The sequence below is a fragment of the Dasypus novemcinctus genome, chromosome 26 (assembly GCF_030445035.2).
Source record: "Dasypus novemcinctus isolate mDasNov1 chromosome 26, mDasNov1.1.hap2, whole genome shotgun sequence".
Lineage (NCBI taxonomy): Eukaryota > Metazoa > Chordata > Mammalia > Cingulata > Dasypodidae > Dasypus > Dasypus novemcinctus.
In genome coordinates, this window is record NC_080698.1 from 48,002,698 (window position 1) to 48,017,827 (window position 15,130).

Consider the following 15,130-nt stretch of genomic DNA (forward strand, 5'->3'; position numbering starts at 1 on the left):
GAACCTGGCAGCCTAGGCTACTTTCTTCCATATATGCCCCAGAAAATGGTTGCTCAGTACATGTATTTTTCCCCCTACAGATTACATAAGTTTTCATTTTCAAATAATTTGTTTTTCTTTCACGGCCTTGACGTTTTGAAGATTGCTGTCCAGCTGTCTTGTAAAATGTCCCTCAATTTGGGCTTGTCTATCATTTCTTCATAAGATTCCGTTTTTGTTTGTTGGGGTAGGGGGGCAGGAATATCACAGAAGTGATGTGTCCTCAGTGTCTCAGGAGGCACAAAGTATCAGTTTGTCTATTGGTCAAGGTTAACTTTGATCCTTAAGGGGGTCGCGCCAGGTTTCTCCACTGTAAAGTGACCATTTTCTCTTTGCAATAAGTAATCTGAGGGGAAATACTATGAAACTGTTTGTGTGAAAGTTACAGAACCTTTCCAAGCATCCCTTTCCGCAACTGTGAAACAGCTGCGTCTTAAACAGGAGAGCGTTGGACAGACTTTCCAGCAGGTGGCCAAAGACTCGGGTGCTTGGAGGGGACGGTAGGGACGGGGTGGGGCGGGTCCGAGAGAGTGAAAGAACGTGCGCGTGCGCGTTGGGGGAACCACAGAGTCGGTCCTCCGGAGATAGAGAAGCCGGAAGTTCTCCTCTCAGAACCACGGAGCTGTTGGGGTTGCTGAGCTCGGTGGCGCGACCTGGGTCTGCAGGCGTTTTAGTCGGGTGTTCGTGGAGAGCAGTTCGGCGGCGTGAGGGGCTCTGGGGTTCTGGGCGGGGACGATGGCGTCTCGGGCAGGCCCGAGAGCGGCCGGCACCGACGGCAGCGACTTTCAGCACCGGGAGCGCGTCGCCATGCACTACCAGATGAGGTATGAAGTGAGGCGAGGAGCATTGAGGCCTTCTTCCAGGCCGGAGCCTGCAGGGCCTCGGAAGCGACGGCCGGGCCTCAGGGTCTTACTCCCCAGCCAGTCCCCACGCACCTGCCAGCTCCCTTCTCCGGTGATGGCCCCGGGCCTGTCCCCAGTTCTGAGAATCCCCGGCACCCCCCGAGCTCCACCCCTTGACCTGCCTTTCTCTGCCTTGAGGCGCTCCAGCCTTACGTGGGCTCCGGAGTCACTTCGATCCAGTCCCTACACAGTGACCTTGGGAAATTACCAAATTTCTCACTGAACCTCGGATTCATTTACAAAAGGGGGAAATAATCCAGTCTACCTTTACGTTAGGTTTTGGTGAAGAATTAGTGAGATAATTCATGTAGAGGACCTAGCATTTAGGCCTGGCACATAGTAGGAGTCTGCCTAATACATGGTATCTTGTTCTTAACAAGGGGTCATTGAGCTTGAATTTAAATTCAGAAAAACATTATTTTTGTGGGGACATGTTGGTGCGAGTGTGATTTGTTAAATAATAAACAGTTTAGTGTGAACTTAGTAAGGGGTCTGTGGTTTTCACCTAACGGGCAAGAGAGGTCCGTGGAAGAAGTAAAGAACCCTTGTGTTAATATGTTATAGTCTTTTGGGAGGGGGGTGGGGTGGCAGCAGCATTTCCTCCCTAAAACGATTTTTATGAACACCCCCACTACATAAGGGCTATTTCTACATTTGTTTATCCATTCAAAAATACTGAGCTTTTTTTCTTCATGCAGTGTGCTAAGCACTGAGGATATAACAGCAAAAACAAATCTGGTCTCTGTATGCATGTTACGCTATCAATAAAAAAAGTTTTTTTAACGAAACAGAACTGTTCCCTGCCTTCATAGACCTTTAAGTCTAGAAGTGACTGAATACTTTTTTTCTTTCTACTTTCCTGCATTTCTGTAATGAATATTTTAAAATAAAAATTTTAAAAAGTACTTTTTCCCTTTAAACCCATTGAGTTCTTCTAGAATGGTCTTCACATCTCTCCAGAGTTTTGAAGAATGACAAGCTGTTTGGACCCTAACTTCATTCTCCTCCTTAGGCCCTACTTCCTTACAACCCAAGCATGTGTTCTCATGCCTGCCCAGAGGGGAACTGCAACTCTGGAAATGTGAGGAGGGAATACATGAGACCAGAGAGAATTAGAAGGATAAGAGAAAAATGTGCTTCCTTTAAATGAAAAAATCTACACTAGCTAGAGACGTAGAGGCAGCCTGAGTTGGTTTCCTTGCTGCCAATACCTCCTCCTCCTAGGCTATACTGCTAGGATACAGTGAGAATGATCTTTCTAAATACAATTTTGTTATCCTTCTGCCTTTAAACTAACTCCTCCATGGTCTTTGTGACTTCATATCCCACTACTGCCTTTACCCATACACTTTCTGCCTCACCCAGTCACTTTCCTGGAGCACAAATACTCATATCTTTTTACCTGTATGCTATTACTTCCCCATGGATTGTTCATCTCCACCCATCCCCACAGAGCCTAGCTCTAATATCATCCTCCTCTAGATAGTCTTCTCTGGTATTGCATCCCTTAAAGAGTTAATTACTTCTTACCCTATGATCCTGTGTATCTTGGAACGTAGATTTACTAGAGCTTTCCCACTTTTAGTGATATTTCTTCCTGCTCTATTCCTTATGCCCAGCTTTCAGGCAGGGACTATATTTTATTAACATTAGATGTGAAATAGGGGTCTTCTTTCTTTTGGATATGGATATCCAGTTCTCCTAGCACCATTTATTCAATAGACTGTTCTGGCCATGCTGGGTGGACTTGACAACCTTGTCAAAAATCACTTGACCGTAGATGTGAGGGTCTATTTCTTTATGTATTTTGGGACACCCAGTTTAGGCGCAATAAGTTATTTCTTCTTGGTGAATTTCCCCTTTTAACAACATGTAATGACCTTCTTCATATCTTATAAGAGTTTTGCGTTTAAAATCTATTTTATCTGATATTAGTATCACTACTCCAGCTCTTTTTTGGTTATTATTTTTAGTGTATTATCTTTTTCCATCCTTTCACTTTCAACCTGATTGTGTCCTCATGTTTGAGGTGAGTCTCTTTTAGATAGCATATAGGTGGCTTATATTTTTTCATCCATTCTGTCAGTCTGTATTTTTTTTTAAAGATTTATTTTTTAAAAATTTCTGCCACCCCCAACTCCCCCCCGTTGTCTGCTCTCTGTGTCCATTTGCTGTGTGTTCTTCTGTGTCTGCTTGTATTCTCATTGGGCAGCTCCGGAAACCGATCCTGGGACCTTCCAGAGTGGGAGAGAGATTACTCTCTTGTATTGCCTCATTTCCCTGTTCTGCTACGTCTTATGTTCTCTCCTCTGTCTCTTGTTGCATCATCTTGCTGTGCCAGCTCCCCGCGTCAGCCGGCACTCCTGCACGGGGCAGCTTTCCCACACAGGACTACGTTCCCGTGTGGGTCAGCTTGCCCTCATCAGGAGGCCCTGGGCATCGAACCCTGGATCTCCTATATGGTAGACAGGAGCTGAATTGGTTGAGCCACATCCATTTCCCAGTCTGTATCTTTTGATTGGGGAATTCTTTTTTTTTTTTAAGATTTATTTATTTTTATTTATTTCTCTCCCCTTCCCCCACCCCAGTTGTCTGTTCTCTGTGTCTATTTGCTGCGACTCCTTTGTCTGCTTCTGCTGTTGTTAGTGGCACGGGAATCTGTGTTTCTTTTTGTTGCGTTATCTTGTGTCAGCTCTCCATGTGTGCAGCACCATTCTTGGGCAGGCTGCACTTTCTTCCACACTGGGCGGCTCTCCTTATGGGGCGCACTCCTTGTGCATGGGACTCCCCTGTGCGGGAGACACCCCTACGTGGCACGGCACTCCTTGCATGCATCAACACTGCGCATGGGCCAGCTCCACATGGGTCAAGGAGGCCTGGGGTTTGAACCGCGGACCTCCCATGTAGTAGGTGGATGCCCTAACCACTGGTCCAAGTCCACGTACCTGCTTGGGGAATTCAATCCATTAACGTTCATTGTTATTACTGTAAAGGCATTACTTAATTTGTCCATTTTATCCTTTGGCTTTCCATTGTCATAATTTTACTATTGTCTGTCTTTTAACCTTTAAGTTACCCTTACTAATCTTAATTTCTACACTCTTCCAGTCTCTTATCTTTTGTTTTTTCCTTTCAAGCTGTAGCACTCCCTTTAGTATCTCTTGTAAATCTGGTCTTTTGGTAACATACACTCTCAGTTTTTGTTTGTCTGTGAAGACTTTAAATTCACCCTTATTTTTGAAGGACAGTTTTGCCCGATTAAGAATTCTTGGCTGGCAGTTTTTTCTCTGTCAGTACCTAAATACATAATACCACTTCTTGCCTCCATGGTTTCTACTGAGAGATCAGCACTTGGTCCTTCCTTCCTTCCTGCCTCCCTCCTTCCCCCACTACCCTGCCAGCCCCTGCCCTCCCCACCCCCCCCAAATTGTTTGCTCTCTGTGTCCATTCACTGTTCTTCTGTGTCCGCCTGTGTTCTTGTCAGCGGTACTGGGAATCTGTGTCTCTCTTTGTTGCATCATCTTGTTGTGTCAGCTCCTGGGCAGGCTGCACTTTCTTTCGCGCTGGGCGGCTCTCCTTATGGGGCGCACTTCTTGCGCATGGGGCTCCTGTACGCGGGCGACACCCCGGCGTGACACAATACTCCTTGTGCGCGTCAGCACTGCGTGTGGGCCAGCTCCACATGGGTCAAGGAGGCCCTGGGTTTGAACTGTGGACCTCCCAAGTGGTAGGCGGACGCCCTCTCCATTGCGCCAAGTCCGCTTCCCAGCACTTGGTCTTTTTGAGGTTTCCTTGTGTATGATACATTGCTTTTCTCTTAACTGCTTTCAGAATCCATCCTTTATCTCTGATATTTGTCATTATGGAAAGTGGGACTTCCCTACACAGGGACACCCCTGCATGGTAGCGCACTCCTTGCATGCATCAACACTGCGCATGGGCCAACTCCACATGGGTCAAGGAGGCCCAGGGTTTGAACCGCGGACCTCCCATGTGGTAGGCGGATGCCCTAACCACTGGGCCAAGTCCACTGCCTGTCCTTGGGTATTGATATTTATGTCTTTCAGAAGCTTTGAGAAATTTTCAGTCATTATTTCATCAAATATTCTCTCCATCCCTTTTCTGTTCTCTTTCTGGATACCGATAACGTGTATATTTGTGTTTTGTGTTGTCATTCAGTTCCATGAGAACTGTTCCATTTTTTCCCATTCTTTTCTCTTTCTATTCTCCTGTCTTCTCAAGTTTAGATGCTTGGTTCTCCAGTTTACCAACTCTTGGCTTCCATCAGTTTAAATCTGCTGTTACATGCCTCCAATTTTTTTTTTAGGTGGTTTTGGCGTTCAACCACTTGAGCTACATCTGCTCCCCTCTAATGTATTTTTTTTACAAGATTGATTTATTTTTCACCAATCCCCCAATTGTTTGCACTCACTATCTGCTCTCTGTGTCTGTTTGTTGTGTGCTCTCTATCTCTGCTTGTCTTTTTTTTTAGGAGGCACCAGGAACCAAACCCAGGACCTCCTATGTGGAAGGGAAGCACCCACTTGCTAGAGCCATGTCCACTCCCTGCTTGTGTCTCTTGTTGTGTCGCCTCACTGCGTCATCTCACCACACCAGCCTGTTGCATCAACTCACTGTCTTGTGTGTCTTCTTTTGGAGGCACCGGGAACCAAACCTGAGCCCTCCCATGTGGAGGGGAGCACCCAGCTGCTTGAGCCACATCCACTCCCCTGAGTCGGTTTTTGTCATTTGTTTGCTGGTTGTTTGTTTTTGTTTTTAGGAGGCACTGGGGACCAAACCTGGGACCTCCCATGTGGGAACCAGGTGCACAATGGCTTGAGCCACATCTGTTCCTCTCTAATGTATTCTTTTTTTTTTTTTTTTAATTTCTCTCCCCTTCCCTGCCCCCCCAGTTGTCTGCTCTCTGTGTCCACTCACTGTGTGTTCTCCTGTGTCCGTTTGTATTCTTGTCAGCATCACCCAGAATCTGTGTCTCATTTTTGTTGCATCATCTTGCTGTGTCAGCTCTCCGTGTGTACAGTGCCATTCTTGGGCAGGTTGCACTTTTTTCACACTGGGCGGCTCTCCTTATGGGACGCACTCCTTACGCATGGGGCTCCCCTACGCGGAGGATACCCCTGTGTGGCACAGCCCTCCTTGCGTGCATTAGCACTGCACATGGGCCAGCTCATCACACGGGTTAGGAGGCCCTGGGTTTGAACCTTGGACCTCCCATGTGGTAGGCGGATGTCCTATCCATTGGGCCAAATCCGCTTCCCTCATGTATTCTTAATCTCATCCATTGTGTCCTTCATTCCTATCAGCTCTTTTACTTTTTTTTGGTGTGGGCTTTCAAATTGTTTTGTCGTCTTAATACCTTTTATCCATGTAGTCATATTTTCCTTCAACCTCTTGAATTGATGTAGGAGATTTGTGTGATTATCATTGATTAGTTATTTTAAATTCTGTGTCTCATCAGGATTTTTGGTTTATTCCTTTGGCTGGATCATCTCTTCCTGTTTGGCTTGTAATTTTTCTAGGCATCTGAATATGTTGGTGAATTTACTCTGATGGTCCTCTTTCTTGCCTACTGGTTTTTTGTGTTTTTTTTAAAAGATTTTTTAAAATTAAATTTTATTTTTTTATTTATTTCTCTCCCCTCCCCCCCTCGTCTGTTCTCTCTGTCCATTTGCTGTGTGTTCTTCTGTGTCTGCTTGTATTCTTGTCAGTGGCATTGGGAATCTGTGTCTCTCTTTGTTGCATCAGCTCTCCGTGTGTGCAGCACCACTCCTGGGCAGGCTGGACTTCCTTTTGTGCTGGGTGGCTCTCCTTGCACGTGGGGCTCCCTTAACGTGGGGGACACCCCTGCATGGCATGGCACTCCTTGCGCTTATCAGCACTGCGCATGGGCCAGCTCACCACACGGGTCAGGAGGTCCTGGGTTTGAACCCTGAACTCCCATGTGGGAGGCAGACGCTCTATCCCTTGAGTCAAGTCCGCTTCCCTGCCTACTGGTTTTGTTACACGTTGATTTTTTTTTTTTTTTTTAAGATTTATTTTATTTATTTATTTCTCCCCACTCCAGTGTTGTTTTTTACTACGGAGTCTGTTTGTCTTCCTTGTTTCTTTAGGAGACACTTGGAGCTGAACCCAGGACCTCGAATGTGGGAGGGAGGTATCTCATCCCTTGAGCCACCTCTGTTCCCCATGCTTTGTTGTGTCTCTCATTCTGTTTTCCTCCCCATGTCTCTTGTTGCGTCATCTTGTTGCATCAGCTCACTGCACCTGACAGTTGCATCAGCTTGCTGTACCTGCTGGTCGCATCAGCTTGCTATCTTCTTTGGAAGACACTGGGAACCCCTGCTCCCTGTTTCATTGTGTCTTTTTTTTTTTTTTCTTTTTCTGGCTAAAGTTTATTCAACATTGTGTCTTCTAATATGCTGTTTTCTTCTTGTGTCTCTTGTTGTGTCAGCTTACCACACCTGCCTATTGCACGAGCTCACTGCCTTCTTTCGGAGGCACCCCAGGTTCTGAACCAGCAACCTCCCATGTGTTAGGCAGGAGCCCGGTCACCCGAGCCACATCTACTTCCCTGTTCTTTGATTTTTGATTCAGTTTATTCTAAGTCTGTAAATTCCTCCACTTAAGTTATCAAAATAGTGACAGGGACTCACGAATGGGGTGCAGATCTGCTTCAAGGGGTCTGGGATGAGAGATTCCTGAAAGCAGTTTTACTCCTTGTGGTTTTCTGGCCGGCCAGTAGATGGCGAGTGTAGATGATTTTTTCCAAAGATGTGTCTCAACCATCACTTCCCCGTGATTCTGGTCTGGCCAGAGCCAAGATTCACTGTGGGCTCTGCTGGTCAAATTCACTGAACAGAAACCACTCTCTGCCCCACCTCCAACCCCCCCGCACCCTCCCTCTATCCAAGGATGAAGACTAATGTTCCCCTGTCAGTTGGCTACAGTGAAACATGGGTTTTATCCAGACGGTTTGCCTTGAGGGTGGGAAATGGGTGCTGTACCCAGCCTGAGGGGTTAGTAACTTGAGGTTTTCATTTTGGTTTCTTTGTCTCTCTGTCCCTCACCTTCCTGGAGGATGCACAGTCCTCTCCTGGTCTACAGATCCCCAAAGCAGCTCCTCGGACAGCTTTTTGCTCTTCCTCTTTTATTTTTGTGAGAGAGAGTTGAGCCCTACCTACCTACTCTGACACCATCTTCCTGCAAGTAGAGACAATCCACTGCCTTTTTGCCTCCATAATTTCTAATTAGAAATTGACACTTAATCTAATTGGGACTCCCTTATACATAACACTTTGCTTTTCCTTAGCAGCTTTCAGAACTCTTTCCTTGTCCTTTGCATTGGACAACTTGATCACTATGTGATGGGGCATTTAAGTTTAGGATTTTTGGAGTTTTCTGGGCTTTTTGTCGTCTGCTACATTTGGGGAGTTTTCTGTCCTTAGTTTTTTTAATATCCCTTTCTCTCTCGTCTCCTTCTGGGTCTCCCATAATGTGTATATATGTTTGATGGTATCCCAGAGGACTCTTAAGCTATCTGTGACTTTTATAATTGTTTTTTCCTTTTTGTTGTTCAGCCTCATTTCAGTTATCTTGTCTTTAAGTTCACTGATTCTTTTGCCAGCTCTAATCTGCTATTGAAACCCTCCTGAGAATTTTTCTTTTCATTTATTGTGGTCTTCCTCTCCAGTAGTTCTGTTTGGTTCATTTTAAAAATTTCTTTATATCTTTATTGAGATTCTTGGATTGTTCATTCATTGTTTCCCTAATATCTTTTTGTTCTCTGTATGTTTTCTTTCATTTCCTTGAACATGCTGAAGATCTATTTTTTTTTTTTTTAAGTCTTTGTCTAGTATGTCCACAATCTGGTCTCCTTTGTTGATGTTTTCTGAATTTTTATCCTCTTTATTTAGCTATACCATCGTTTCCTGTTTCTTTGTCTGTAATCTTTTGTTACACACTGTATAATGTTTAAAATGTTAACTCTGGAATTTATTCCCTGAGATGTCTGTTTCTTGAGTCTGTAACCAGCTGGTGAAAGGACAGAGATTTTCTTGAGTTTCAGGACCTAACATAACCAAGCAAACTTAAGCAAAAGACACCTTTCACCATTTTTGAAAATTTCCTTTGCAGTTGGCTGGCTCTCCATCAGAATTCAGCCCTCCTGTCAAGGTCAGCCCAAGGGAAATGCAAAGTACTTGGTCTTCCCTGTCTTTTCTGACCCTGTCTTTGCCCTGGCCTTGTGCTTGCTAGTGGCATCAGGAGATCCCCTGTTTACAGGTGTTTGAATGCCCCTCTACTTCCCTGGAGACAAATCTCTCCTACTACTACTAGACTTTTAAAGCAGGTAAACTTTGCCCCAGGCCGCTGACCTCTATTTTTTCTTACAAGGTTTTCATTGTCTCAGGATGCGTTTTTGTCTGGAGGGCAAATTCTGGGAGAGGGGGCACCTGGGAAAAGAGTTTTCCAAGTCATTCTTTGCCAGTTAAAACAAGGTCAGGGACCCACAAAGGGAGCCTGGCAGGCTCCAAACTGCCTTGGGGATGGAATGAAGGGCCAGGAAGCTCCCCAAAAGTCTGCTTTCTTGACTCAGTCCCTGCCCAGCAAATGCAACCCTTCATCTGTCCTCCACAGCTCTGAAGGAGTTAATCTCCGCCACCACTTGTATCCAGGGCAAGTTGGAACAGTGACTGCCCTCAGTACTGGGCTCCCAGCAACCTGAAATAGCTAATCAAAAGCAGTGATTGGTGATTGGTCCATGACCGCCCTCCCCCCACATCTCAAGGAAGTAGATTTCTATGTTCCTTTCTGTCATCAGCAAGATAAGCCGGGGGCCAGACAGCACTGCTACCTGCCACAAGAGTGGGTACAGGGCAACGGTAACTGCCATGCAGAGAGAACGGTTTACTGGTATTTAATTTACCAGCCTCTTAACGTTCTTCTCTGGATGCTATACAATTCTTTACTGAACTCTGGAGTTTTGAAATAGTTGATTCAGACAGTTCCTGCTTGTTAATAGTTTTGGAGGGGGGACTGATTCCTGGAGTTTCCTTCTCTGCCATCTTTCCACAGTTACATCCCTCATTCACAGTTATATCCCAGTGTCCAGTACAGTTGCCTGGCATATAGTTGGTGGTCAGAAAATTTTGAATGAAAGGTTCTTCTCCCTCTGCTCTGCCCTACAGTGTGACCCTCAAGTATGAAATCAAGAAGCTGATCTACGTGCATCTGGTCTTGTGGGTGCTGCTGGTTGCCAAGATGAGCGTGGGACACCTGAGGCTCTTGTCGCATGACCAGGTGGCCATGCCCTATCAATGGGAGTACCCATATTTGCTGAGTATTGTGCCCACTCTCTTGGGTCTTCTCTCTTTCCCCCGTAACAATATTAGCTACCTGGTGCTCTCCATGATCAGTATGGGACTCTTTTCCATTGCTCCTCTCATTTATGGCAGCATGGAGATGTTCCCTGCTGCACAGCAGCTCTACCGCCATGGCAAGGCCTACCGCTTCCTCTTTGGTTTTTCTGCTGTCTCCGTCATGTACCTGGTGTTGATACTGGCAGTCCAAGTGCATGCCTGGCAGTTATACTACAGCAAGAAACTCCTAGACTCTTGGTTTACCAGCACACAGGAGAAGAAGCGCAAATGAAGCCTGCCCAATGGACTGCTTTGTGGTGGTGAAGCCTGGGCCTCCCTTGAGCAGAATGAGAGCATAGGGAAACTATTCAAAAATCTCCATTCCCTACCCTGTGATATTGGCAGCTAGCGCTAACTAAACCCAAGTTGTGGAAATCCCCTCCTATTTCATCATCTGAGGTGGCAAAACTGTATTTAATTTATTCCTGGATGGGGTTGATTGGAACTGGATAATGAAAAGCTGTGAAACAGATACTTGCCTTCAGCTGGTTGAAGTTGAGGCCCTTCTGGATTTTTCTTCAAGACAGAGCCTCATCTTTGTCTCCTCTTGATCATTCTATCCACCTGCATCCATCACCCCTTAGCCACCAATACTGAAGGAAATAGGAAATAAATCAACTTCTACTTCAGTCTATCCATTGTGGGGCAGGAAACATTTGGGAGCTGCTCCCCCTACAGGCTGTGGTCTCCATTGCAAAGCATTTAATTAAAGAGAACTTAATAAACTTATGACTACCCTCTCCACTCTGTGCCTTGTGTTTGGGATTTGATGAGTGTGAAAACGTGTTGCTTTATGACCTTAGACACTAGGAGATGGGTTGAAGCTCCCTGAGAAATTTGAAAGTGGCCCTAGAGAAGGGGCTGAGCATAGGGAGCCTAAATGGTGATTCTATCCTTGTAGTGGAGTGACAAGAACTACCATGGGTCAGACATATAATCTCTCTTTCTGTAAAATCGCCCATTCTCATTTATCCAGCTTGAGTTATGGCCTCTTCTTTTTTAATAAAAAAAATTTATTGTAGCCTAATATTACTATATGAACATCCATAAACAATAAGTATATAGTAGAAATTGTGAGCTTACAAAACAACGTGCCTAACATCATAACAGGGCTCCCATATATCAACCCACCAGTTAAGGATTTTTTTTTTTAACAGAAAAGTTATTTTATTCAGTAATCTAGTTGTTAGTAATATTACTGATATTATCCTTTTAAAAAATTATTTTATTGAAATACACCACCCACACACAAACATAAACAATAAGTATATAGCAATAGTTGTGAACTTACAAAACAAACATACATAACATCATACAGGATTCCCATAACTCACCCTACCACCACCACCTTACACTGTCAAACCTTTTTTTTTTAAATTATTTTTATTTATTTCTCTCCCCTTCCCTCCCCGCTGTGTGCTCTCTGTGTCCATTCGCTGTGTGTTTTTCTCCATCTGCTTGTATTATCAGGCGGCATCCAGGAATCTGCATCTTTTTTGTTGCGTCATTTTGCTGTGTCAGCTCTCTATGTGTCTGGCGCCACTCCTGGGCGGGCTGCGCTTTTTTTCACTTCCGCAGCTCCTTGTGGGGCACCCACCTTGCACATGGGGCACCCCTACATAAGGGCGCCCCTGTGTGGCACAGCACTCCTTGTGTGTGGCAGCACTGTGCGTGGGCCAGCACACCACATGTGTCAGGAGGCCCTGGGATCAAACCCTGGACCCTCCATAAGGTAGACGGACGCTTTATCAATTGAGCCATGTCCGCTTCCCAAACCTTTTTAACTAGTGATTAAAGAACACTGTCAAAATATTGCTATTATCCAACCCTACCATCCCTCCCTACCAACATTATGTCATTTATATATGAACATACATAAACAAATGTATAATAAAAGTTGGGAACCCACAAAGCAAACATGCATAACATCATACAGGGGTCCCATACATCAACCCTCCACCAACAACTTGCTTTGTCGTGAGATGTTTGTTACAAATTATGAAAGAATATTATCAAAATCTTTCTACTATTTATACTCCTTATCTTACATTTGGTGTGTTTTCCCCCAATACACCTTATTTTTTAAATATATTTTTTATAACAGAAGTTGTAAACTTATTAACAATCATGCACATATGCAGAATTACCAAGCAACACCCCTCTATCAACACACTACACTGTGGTGGAACATTGGTTACAGATAAGATAATATCATCTGATTGTTACTATGTCCATAGTATATATTTGGCTCACATTTTCCATACTGCCCCATTATCAACACAGTACATCTTTGGCATAGATGCAAGAATATTATATTATTACTGCTAACCACAGTCCATAGGTCATTCCAGTTGTATTTTTCCCATGTGTTCCAAACACCCTGCATTAGTGATATACATTTGCTCTAGCTCACAAAGGACACTCTTGCATTTGTACCATCAACCACAATTCTCATCCACCTCTTGGTTTACTGTGCTATTCAGTTCCTAGATTATTCTCTAGCATTCTGTCAATTGGCATTTACATCCCTAGACTACCATTTTCAGCCACAGTCCAATTTATAAACTAGCTGTTACTATTTTTTACCATCCATTCTATACATTTCCACACTTTTACAGTAAAGTTAATTAAAACTTCTACATACATTAAACATCAGTAGTCCATCTCAGTCCTTCTCTTATCTCCATTAAGAATCCACCACCTGCCACCAGGTCTTAAAGACATTTTCCTACAATTTCTTCTAGAAGTTTTATGGTTCTTGCTTTTATTTTTAGTTTTTTGATCCATTTTGAGTTAATTTTTGGGTAAGGTGTGAGGTAGAAGTCCTCTTTCCTTCTTTTGGCTATAGATATCCAGTTCTTTCAGTACCATTTTGCTGAATGGACTTCTGCCTGAGCTGTGTGGGTTTGACAGGCTAGTCAAAAATCACTTGACCATACATGTGAGGGTCTGTTTCTGAGCCATCAATTTGGTTCCACTGGTCTATGTATCTGTCTTTATGCCAGTACCATGCTGCTTTTACCACTATAGCTTGGTAGTATGATTTAAAGTCCAGAGATGAGGGTTCTCTTTTCCTTTTATGATGCCCCTGGCTATTCAGAACCTATGGGCTCTTCTTTTAATTGGATATATGTTTTTCAGTTAGTGATAAAGTATCAGTTACGTATCAAATACTGCATTATGTGTCCAAAAGAATTTTAAAGTATTCCTTCTTCTAGGGAGCTTGAAAGCTAGGCAAAACATGATACACACGTGAAACAACTAATGAACATAATAGCTAATGGTGTGGAGTAGATAAGTTAAAAATAATTAGAAGTGGGAAAGAGATCTGTGATTGAACTAAAGACCTTTTCACACCTAAATGTCTGACACACAGTAAATATTTATTGCATGAAAGAAGTGTGTTCCTTTGCTGTTTATTATCTCTGGATGATGTCCAGTTCTATAATTGCAGCTTTGCGCTCTCCAGAGTTTTAGTTACTCTTTTATTTTATGAGCATTATGCATGTACTCAGTCACTGTTAGGTACTGGTAGTACTTCTAACTGGAGAACTTCTTCTAGATGTCCTGATTATCATCTAAAATTTAACTCTCTGCCTTCTGCTTCATACCCATTCCTTCTGTATCCCTGTGTGCAGGTATGTATACCAAGAGTACAGCTCTAGAATATTATTCCATGATCAAGTCCCTACTATGTGCTATTATTTTTGGAATGACCAGAATTTCTAAAGCTCTCTTCCAGAGCTTTTCAAAGCATACTCCCAATCCACCATTCCAACCTTCTCCGGATACTCCCATTAACACACTATCTTAGACAACTGAAACTCTTATGGATCCCCATTAAATTCCATGCTTCCCGAGTTTCTTTCCTTTACTTAAAAATTTCCCTTTTCTGCTTTTACACTCATTTACTGGAGCTTTCTCTTTCAAGGAATATGTGTTCTTTGTCTGAATTCACATGCATTTTTTTTTTTTACCTCTTATTGACAGAATTAGTTTGCATGTCTTTTCCTCACCCCTTGCTCATCCCTAGCATATAGTGTGTGCTCAGGATTTATTTATTTATTTTTTAAATGTATTTCAATTTTTTAAAAATTCCTCTCCCCTTCCCCGCCACCCCCCCCTCCCCCCGCAATTGTCTGTTCTCCATGTCCATTTGCTGCGTGTTCTTCTTTGTCTGCTTCTGTTGTTGTCAGCAGTACGGGAATCTGTGTCTCTTTTTGTTGCATCATCTTGTTGTGTCAGCTCTCCGTGTGTGCGGCACCATTCCTGGGCAGGCTGAACTTTCTTTCACGCTGGGAGGCTCTCCTTACGAGGCGCACTCCTTGCGCATGGGGCTCCCCTACGCGGGGACACCCCTGCGTGGCAGGGCACTCCTTGCGTACATCAGCACTGCGCGTGGGCCAGCTCCACATGGGTCACGGAGGCCCGGGGTTTGAACTGCAGACATCCCATGTGGTAGGCAGATGCCCTAACCACTAGGCCAAGTCCACTTCCCAGGATTTATTGAAGGAAGTAGTTTTCCCTAATGTAGGCTGAAGTTAGGATGTATTTCACAAGAGAAAAGAACTAAACTGAAGCAGGGGTAGAATTTGGGGAAGAGAGAAGAGCAGAATGAAAATGTGTGGATGATGAAATTACCGTGTGCACTTAGCACAGATGGCTAATTTTCAAAGAGTTAGAATGTAAAATATTTAATGTTTTTTAAGAAATTAGGTTAAAAGTTTCTTTGGTTATTAGAATAGTAGTTTA

At 44.0% G+C, this 15,130-nt stretch overlaps 1 protein-coding gene across 1 annotated transcript; it reads left to right on the forward strand.

The window, feature by feature from the left end:
- The first annotated feature begins 624 nt into the window (after window positions 1–624).
- Window positions 625–11,122, forward strand: JAGN1 (jagunal homolog 1). The gene is made up of 2 exons (XM_004452678.5): window positions 625–863; window positions 10,148–11,122. The coding sequence occupies exons 1-2, from the start codon at window positions 775–777 to the stop codon at window positions 10,608–10,610; spliced, it is 552 nt and encodes a 183-aa protein (XP_004452735.1). The 5' UTR covers window positions 625–774; the 3' UTR covers window positions 10,611–11,122.
- The last annotated feature ends 4,008 nt before the right edge of the window (window positions 11,123–15,130 follow it).

Bases quoted from the DNA above. Each gene is read 5' to 3' on its own strand.
- JAGN1 (XM_004452678.5), top strand. From the start codon at position 775: ATGGCGTCTCGGGCAGGCCCGAGAGCGGCCGGCACCGACGGCAGCGAC. The intron at 864-10,147 runs GTATGAAGTGAG...TCTGCCCTACAG, and splicing joins GCCATGCACTACCAGATGAG to TGTGACCCTCAAGTATGAAA.